This window comes from Sycon ciliatum, chromosome 1 (genome assembly GCF_964019385.1).
Source record: "Sycon ciliatum chromosome 1, ocSycCili1.1, whole genome shotgun sequence".
In the NCBI taxonomy this organism is placed as follows: Eukaryota; Metazoa; Porifera; class Calcarea; order Leucosolenida; family Sycettidae; genus Sycon; species Sycon ciliatum.
In genome coordinates this window covers 88,437,971-88,447,761 of record NC_088643.1, presented here as the reverse complement: position 1 = coordinate 88,447,761, position 9,791 = coordinate 88,437,971, and the positions used below count along the sequence as shown (strand labels likewise).

Genomic DNA, 9,791 nt, shown 5'->3' with positions numbered 1-9,791 from the left:
GACGCCCTTCAAGGTGCGCTATGGCAACCATCTAACCAGCATGCGGCATGAAAAGTACCGTACCAAGACCGAGCTATCCAAGCACACATGGGCGCTGGCTGACCAAGGTGAGGAATACAGTATCAAATGGGCAGTCATAGATCGGGCCAAGTCCTACAGCAACATATCCAAAAGGTGCTGCTTGTGTTTAGCAGAAAAGTTGCGCACCATCACCTTCAAGACGCCTCACACTCTGCTCAACAAGAGGTCGGAGTTGGTATCAAAGTGCAGACACCAAAACAAGTTCTACCTCTCCACCTACCCTGCCGTGACATAGCCACCGCGTGCTACCACTATCACCGCCACATCCTCTGAATACCCGCAGCTGTTGAATGTGGACACCACAGTGTGCTCCCACCGCCACACATCACACCCCCTGGCCAGTGCCCCCATGGCTTACCGGGTAATACCCTTGTCCTGCCTGGTGGTTTCTCCGCCTCTGCACGCTCCATGCATAGTCCCTGTTTCCGATCCACTCTACTACATTCCATGATCACCACGTGGAACTCCCTGCCTACCGAGATTAGGATATCTGAAGCCCGTGGTGTATTTAGCCGGCACGTTAAGTCCCATTTCCACAGGTATAGATTCCATCCTCGAGGTTTTCTCACTTCCTGATTACCCCCCTTCTTTACCAGTACCCTTTTCGCTTGCTTCTACTCAGACTTCTTATTTAACCTCTTCACATTAATATTTTTTTATCTTAATATTTTCTTCCTTTTAAGAATTGCACCCTATTGTACACGCATTGTACACGTATATTAAATTTTATTCTCGGAGACCCCCTTGATTTAGGCTTCGGCCTTTGGGGAATCCCTCAAATAATAATAATAATGGTTGATAAATATGATGGTAAAGACACACCTGGCAATATGGCGGTAAACACATGCCTGCCCACACATGCTCTCTAGGCTGCAAAGTTCTGGCACAGAGCTCTCCTTCTCACTGATGAGTCCAGCGGGGACGAAACGTACGTCGCAATCGAGCTATGTCGTTGCTGTGTCATCATCTATGTGCCATGCGCTACTTGATGTACCAGCCTGCTATGCTGGATACCGCCAGCCATGCATCGACCAGGCGCCAGGCGCGAACTGATGGTGGTGGTGGTGAGAAGGAGAGCTCTGTGCCAGAACTTTGCAGCCTAGAGAGCATGTGTGGGCAGGCATGTGTTTACCGCCATATTGCCAGGTGTGTCTTTACCACCATATTTATCAACCATAAGTACAGCTGCAGTGGTGTCTTCAATTTCATTCTCCCGAATAATAATAATAATAATAATAGTTCGCGCCTACTGCGCATGCCCATCCAGTGATGTAATTCTTATCACTCGCTCTTCCCATGCATGCCCTGCATTGATAACTCACACCTCCTCTACATGCTCATGCGTATCCCCCACAATAAGAACAAGCTATCCCGCGATAAAAGCATCAGTTGTCTGATGATTGCCTTAGCATTTTACATGTAGCTACGTGCATGAAACGCAGCGTTACAACGTATGTATATATAATTGGTGGAACCATTCTTTTTGACTTTTGTGCTGACAAGTCGGTTATATTAGTCTGCAAACCAAAGGATTAGCGAGAGAGCCAGACCCCATAACATAGGGTTCAAATGGTCACTAGATAGGGGCTCTGCCAACCGATGGTTATAGCCAGGATTGTGATCAAGGGGGGTGCTACAACTTTCCCCACACAAAAGTACATGCACTAAAGTTTTTGATCCGCGATACGGCGTGGGGGGCCGGGGGGGGGGGGGCAAAATTAGCCCCACATTGGACACTGAAAATCAATCAGTGAATGGCAAACCTCCAACCAGGTACTGAAGTAGTAGTAATATTTACTACTCCCTGCTTCCAACGTATGGTGAGCTTATCATCAAACGCACCCCATATTTCCCACAAAACTGCAAACTCCACTTCAACGTTACTTTCACTGTTCTGCTGCTGTACCGACACATGAACGAATCTTCTTTTCTTTTCCACAACCTCCAATGCGAACACTCAACCGTCAGAACTACAGTCATGAGTCATGACTGTACCTGATACAAAACATAGCGCGAGCAAACTGCTATGCCTGATGTGTGTTTCCCGTGGACTGTGTTGCTACTTCTACCAAGAGGCAAGAGTACATACCCCCCCCCCCCCCCGGGGCCCCCCTACTCTTGCTTCTACCCATGGCGTGTTTGTAATTATATGACTCTTTGCTTTTTTCAAAACATGTGGAGTGCGATACAAATCATGTGCTTAGTCTGCTGAGGTCTGACATAATGCTGCACAATGGTATACCGGTACTGGCGGTAGGTAGATCTACGAAGCGGAGTTGCCCTTGACTGTTGACTAGAACTTAGTACAGTGAGTATCGTTTATAAAGTGACCGGGTGTAACGATAATATACCGGCTATAATGATCGAACTCGCCAAAATCAAAATCAAATCACAAAAAAATACAGCTAAAATATCACTATACACACTATTATCGGCTATACCGATATATCGCTTATTGTGATGGGCTTCAGGAAGCAAACCATATCAAATGCACAGGAAAATATCGTATATACTGATCAAGAGTGATGATCACAAAACAATTGTTCTTCAAATTTAGTTCATTTCTTCCAAAACTGATCCAGTGTTGCCTGGATGAATCTGGCAGCAGACGTGATTGAGAGAAAAATCTTTCCTGTATGCTGTAAGCAGCCACATGTACACGTGGCTGCTTTTCATGCTTTTTCCGGCATGTACGCATCATTTCATGCACAGTCATGTGCCATGTGTCAGTCATACAATGCAAATCGGCTATAGTGATGCACCGGATATAGTGATAAATTATCGAAAATCAAAGGGGCACGTTATATCCACTATTTACTGTAGAAGCAAGAGTAATCGTACATAACCCCAGGGGTTATGTACGCGTTATGTACTCTTGCTAGAAGTTTCATTGCAAAATGGTCAATCATCATACAAAACTGCAGCAGTACAATACCTACTACGAAGAGTTCATTGGGTTATGAACTCTTGCTACTACTTCCTGGCCTGAACAAGGTTTGCTACAGTGCGCAATGTGCAGAGTTGCACATGTGATCAGCGGTCAGCGGTCCGCGTATTACCATTACGGTCTCTCTCAACCAGCTGCGAATCATGATCGAAATTTTTGAGGGGGTGCTTTGGCACCTAAAGTTCCCCCCCCCCCTGCCTACGCCCCTGTGTACATGTGCAGGGAATACTTATAATAAAAGAGAAGCAGGTGGGTGGTGAGGCAAAAAGAAGGATACAACTAAATTATGCAAGTAGGGATAGGTGCCATAGCTAACCAGTGTGTGCTAAGGTACAAGTAACAACAGGAGGATGACATGTACTGTACATTTATATTGGGGGATTATTGGCAACTACTTCGAAATACAAGTACATGTAAGTAACGTGTGCATCAGATATCAGATACATGATTGTATACAGTGGGACTACAAGTACATTGTACGTATGTAACTACCGTATATGCTACTGGACGTGCATGTACATGTACATGCACATGCAGAGCCTATACTCCAAGTATACTCTAACTCAGGAGTATTCAGGCATAGCCTATGGACGATTGGTATTCAGGCATAGCCTATGGACGATTGGTTCTACTCCCTCAAGGGTCCCATAGTCTTGCATTCATGCGGTCTTCCATTCTAGGAATACGGAACACATCAAACTGCACATAGCCATGTCAAAGAAGCATCAGAATTGGTTGCCTTGGGTTTTCTCTAAAACAAATTATGATAGAAAGTACTAGTGCAGTAGTGACTAGTAGGCCGCATAAATAATATCATCCTGCAGGGACACATCCGAGTATTATTGGAAGTACTTCAAGATACGAATCACTTTGGTCATGAATTTCGTCGTCAAACAACAGTAGCATCCTCAGAAGGTGACTCGGTATGGCAAATGTTATGCTCATCTCTCTGTTCGAGTGAACGAATGCCTTCACATAAAGATAAAATTGGTTTCTATGGAAATTTGGAAATTTGAACATCAATCATCCCAGGCTTGTTTCGCCAAGTCAATAGAAATGCGTAATCACGATAAGTCAATCCTTCACTATAATTATGTTGTCACGGAGTGTGGGTTTGAACTTGTCCCAAGGACTGTCAAACCAGAAAAAAAGAGCTACCTAAGAAGTGGAACTGGTCTCGTGCATATGATTTGTTTTTGTTCTTGTGCCGTTGACCTGTACGACTTTGCAGATGTTGTTGTGGTGCGCCGAGTTGCACATACATGTACATGTATGTGCATGAGTGTATGCCGTGGGAACTGGGAAGCACGCAAAGTCTTGGCGGAGAACTAAGACGTGCAAGTAGCCGCATAATGCAACGCTCAGAGAGACAGCACTGTGTCTTTAATCGTTGGCAAACAGTTGCGCTGACCTCACACCCGGCCTGTTGATACTGGAAGGTGGTACTGTTCAGTTGACATAAATTAAAATTGCCTAGACTCCATTCCACGGTGGCCTGAAACCATTAGCTCGTCTTCGGCTTCTTGCTAATATACGTCTTGTAGAAAAAGTTGATGAACAGCACTAGGTAGCTGGCGTACATTGCAAACGCAGCATAGATAAGCGTGTAGCTGACGTCACAGCCGATGTTGTTCACCCGCCGATAGTAGGCAATGCTGGTGGCAACGATGCCAAGTGCCATCTGCAGCAGCTGCGTGCTAGTGATAATGATGTTCACATAACTGGGTATCCTCCACATGCCCGTGGCAGTTATCGAATAGTAGGTGTACATCATGGAGTGAACGATCAAATTCAGTAGGCCAAATAGCTTGCCCGTTGCAGCTGCATCAATGAAACCAAACCAGCAATACAGGAGCACTGATGCATGGTGATACCAGTGTAGCAATGTCAACTTCTTCTTTCTCAGCACAATGAACGCCGTATCTCCGAACTCCACAAACTTGGACAGGGCGAAAATGAACGACCACAATCCGCCTTCATGAGCCTCGAAAGACTCTTTATCACAGATCACATCTATCCATCTGCCCTGCACTGTCCTTCGCGCCGCAAACTGCACAACCCGCCACGTGCCGAACATGCTAAACCAGGCCAGGCCCACGTTCCACAGCACCAGCGTGCGGCGCAGGCTGAACGGCGGACGGTCTTTCATCCATCGCACACCCAGGAACACAAGGGACAAATAGGCCACCACAATGCAGAGAGCATAAGGTGTAACATCTCTTGCCCAGCTGCGAGCCGCACCAGCATCGTAAAAACGCTCTTCCATGTCGTTCAGATAGCCATCAAACTGGAGTAGAAATGCCATTGTCACGGCTACGCTGCTAAGTCAAGTGGTCACCGAACAAGAAGGGAGATAAACAGGCTACTGGTATTAGGAACCACAATACCACCTATGAATGCATTTCGCGATAAAACAAAGCTTACAGCAACTCGTGCAATGTAGATCTACAATGTGCGTCTTTACTTCCAACGCTGAAGGAGAGCTAGTACTCGTAGAGGTGATTTTATCATCGTTCCATCGGTGCAGCTACACCCCTCGAGCTCTACCTGCCCTGTGACCCCAAACCCCTTGCAGCTTGCACTCAAGCATGCACTGCCGTTGCTCGCTGCACGTGCTGAATACTACACAGACTGTCAGTGTTAATATTGCATGCTAGCCAGCTAGGGCCAGTGCACATGGTGCAGTGCAGTGCCTGAGACAAGCGCTAAGCAAGCTTAGCCAGCTGGAGAAAGGTGTGTCACTTCTCGATCTCATTCAAACTCAAACTGTCTGCATCGGTGCATGCATATGCCGCCTTCTCTTTAGACCCAAGAGTTGGCAAGTACTGAAGTAGATTGTTCGACTACTGCCTGTACGCCAGCTCTGTAGCCAAGACTGGCAAAAGATTTAGACTTCAGACTTCAGAATTAGACCTACCAAAAAGTTAAATGCCATGACTACATACCGACACATGTATTGCTCGCTGGCATCAGCTCTCTCACCCATCATGGCATCAGCTTTCTCACCCATCATGGCATCCAATCCTCATCCGGCTCATCATTGTCTCGTAAGTAGCCCCATCAATGTATGTCAAGATACTTAGTTTTGAACTTAGTAATTAGTTACTTGTCATGCAGACTGGCTACTACTGAGCTGTAGACAATGCATAATATCAAGATACAGTACAACTTACTACTACAAGTAACAAGAACAAGACAAGTATCAAGGTACAGTACAGTATACATGTGCAAGTATGCTTGGCAAGGTGGAAAACACACCACAGCCAGATCAACAGTAGAGTGATACTGATATTGAACTGACACATGTAGGATGATTAGTGGCCCAGACTGCAACGACATTGGGTAGAGGGGGTCTCGGTCTTGGATCCCACCAACCGGGTCTGACACGATGAAAATTAATACAGCTATACCCGGGTCTGAACGGACGTACAGTGTATGCACTAGTATTACTAATGTACCCTGTCTAGGGTCATACAGACTGAGGCCAGGCCAATAATATGGTCTTATGCTGCTCCTACATGTACGACAGGCTAGGCTACTATTGCCCACAACATCAAGTGACTGTGACATGTGGCATACGCGCTCCCGTTCACCCGCAACAGTCTCACCACTTACACCTTGCACGACTAACTGAGTAAGAGCAGCCATAATTATGAACTACAACACATGAGAACATCCATGTACATTGTAAACGAGAACATCACAAACACGCCCATTGGACGCCCATTGGACGCCCATCGCGGGAGGCGATGATAGCGATGCTACAGCAGAAGCCATAGCAGCTTGTGCTGGGATTGCACCATCACAAACACACACAAACACACACACACACACACACACACACACACACACACACACACCTGTCCTGTCCTGTCCTGAACATTGCCGTTAAACGGTCACATGTCCCCTCATCCGAGGGGCCGACAGACATGGGGTAGGTCGTTACGGTACGCAGCACGCTCCGCAGGCAAGCGGCCAACGAGAGTTCGGGTATACTTTGCGCAGCTGTGGAGTTGAAAACCCCTCTTTGATCGGCAGCATCTGCCACATGCGCTGCAATGAGCCTGGCAGCAGGGTAGTGTTGCTGAGTCCTCGCCGGCACTGGTACTGCCGCAACCGAGTTGGGCGCAGACAAAGGAGGGTCCGCCAATGTGCCTGTAGAACGATCGTCGTCGGGTCGACACGTATGGACAGCGAGGCCTCCGGCGCTCCTGAACCATCTCTTACACGCCGGGCATTTCCTGCTCCCAATCTGATCTGCGATCGGCTTGCTGCGCCCCTCTTTGCACTTGTGTCGGGCCATACCACTCTTCGACAGTGACCGCATGGTGTTCGTGGTTGCGGGCGTGATCCAGATGACGCAACGCTGGAGTACGCCCCTCGCCATTCACACACACACACACACACACACACACACACACACACACACACACACACACACACACACACACACACACACACACACACACACACACACACACACACACACACACACACACACACACACACACACACACACACACACACACACACACACACACACACACACACACACACACACACACACACACACACACACACACACACACACTGGATCTTTGGAAAGCCCATCGCCGAAGGCCATGAACCGTTGAACGGCATGATAGCCACATTGTATAAGGGGAGGCAGTAATAATTCTTGTGTCGAGATAAGTCATTTAGACAGCGAAAGTCACGGCCGCAGACACAGACGAACACTCTTGGTTGGGGCTGGCTTGGTGGCTTCCGACCGCTACATGTAAGCTCGCGCACCCTCCGGTCTTGATATGAGCATGCAGGTACCATTGCGCCTCCGAGATGCCGGTCGCACGCAGGTCACCCCCCCCCCCCCCCCCCCCGCGTACATGTACACACTCACCAACTCGCCCATCAACCTGTTCGGAACTAATAGTTATACTTTGAAGTAACTTCCTTCACCGTTTCAACCAACTACATGTACATGTATCCGCCCCCGACCTGCCTGAAACAAAATAGAAAGCATGCCTTTTTGGTCAATGGCATCTAGCCTCATTCTATCATCCATAATGATTTTATATGATTGTAGACTGATTTGTTGATAAATATGGTGGTAAAGACACACCTGGCAATATGGCGGTAAACACACGCCTGCCCAAGCTGCAAAGTTCTAGCACAGAGCTCTCCTTCTCACCACCACCACCATCAGTTCGCGCCTGGCGCCTAGTCGATGCATGGTTGGCGGTATCCGAGATAGCAGGCTGGTACATCAAGTAGCGCATGGCACATAGAAGATGACACAGCAACGACATAACTCGATTGCGACGTAAGTTTCGTCCCCGCTGGACTCATCAGGCAATCTTCTTCTTGGATGTCTTCATACGGAGCTTGACTCGGGAGAATGAAGTTGAAGACACTACTGCAGCTGTACTTATGGTTGATAAATATGGTGGTAAAGACACACCTGGCAATATGGCGGTAAACACACGCCTGCCCAAACACGCTCTCTAAGCTGCATAATACCGCCAACCATGCATCGACTAGGCGCCAGGCGCGAACTGATGGTGGTGGTGGTGGTGAGAAGGAGAGCTCTATGCTAGAACTTTGCAGCTTAGAGAGCGTGTTTGGGCAGGCGTGTGTTTACCGCCTTATTGCCAGGTGTGTCTTTACCACCACATTTATCAACCATGAGTACAGCTGCAGTGGTGTCTTCAACTTCATTGTAGACTGATTTGAATCATACAATAATTGCCTTCCTTATTGGCCGCTTTTTTTGTAATTAGTTCCAACGCCATCGAGTGGGACCAGGGAGTCGTATTTTACGACTCCCTGAGTGGGACCAATCAATGAGGAGCAGTTATCGCTGACATGGCAGAGTCTGTCAGTCCTTCAGGTTACTAAGCCTTCTCTAAGCCAAAATAAAAGGAGGTAGATCTAAATGCACAATCAGTCATGTACTAACAGTACATGTAGGACCAAGACTAAAAAGTGCATAAGCTACTCTTGGTAGGACTACAATGTAAGGAGGGCCACCGCAGCACCCCCCCCCCCCCCCCCCCCCCCACCACCACCACCACCACCAATACCCCCGGCTCATGACCATGACGACGGTAGATCTACCCCCCTCCCCCGGGCATTCTCCTGAATCGCAGGCTGAAACTCATACACAGGAGCCAGTGTGGTCACTGCGTAGATCATAGATCACCACCTGGTAACAACCCGTCACTATGGTCACCAGACAATGAATTCCCTGAGAGGGGGGGGGGGGACATCCGTGTAATGCGGGCTTGAGTGACCCATTATTTCCTCCCCCCCCCCCCCCCCCCATCCATGATTCCCGTGATGGGGCTACAAGCGGCGTACTAGTAACTCATCTACACGTGTAGTACCGGCTTTGACAGAGTTCTGCTTCCTGATTTCCTGGGCAGAACTGTTCACAAGCAACATGCACTTCCCCCTTTTCTCTGTACGTCTAGCCACTGGTGACACTTGTGCCATATGCTGGCATGCTTCACTGCTCTCATTGTTTATAAATACATGCATTATGGGCCTGTGGCCGCCATGCACTCTTGAGCAAGGCTGGCTTCTGGCACTACTACTAGTACCACATGTATGATTATGGTATTTATAATAACTCAATCTAGAACAATACTTGAGAATACTCAAGAATACAATACTTGAGAATACAATACTAGTATTAGATACACCTTGTTATAGTTCACACATACATGTACAGAACCGGGTTCAACACCCATTATGGTTCAGAATC

At 47.8% G+C, this 9,791-nt stretch overlaps 1 protein-coding gene across 1 annotated transcript; it reads right to left on the bottom strand.

Annotated features, from left to right (window-relative positions):
- Positions 1-3,742: 3,742 nt before the first annotated feature.
- On the bottom strand, positions 3,743-5,568 carry LOC135806227 (very long chain fatty acid elongase 3-like). The gene has a single exon (XM_065320386.1). The coding sequence runs from the start codon at positions 5,331-5,333 to the stop codon at positions 4,533-4,535; it is 801 nt and encodes a 266-aa protein (XP_065176458.1). The 5' UTR covers positions 5,334-5,568; the 3' UTR covers positions 3,743-4,532.
- Positions 5,569-9,791: the final 4,223 nt, after the last annotated feature.

Bases quoted from the DNA above. Each gene is read 5' to 3' on its own strand.
- LOC135806227 (XM_065320386.1), bottom strand. From the start codon at position 5,333: ATGGCATTTCTACTCCAGTTTGATGGCTATCTGAACGACATGGAAGAG.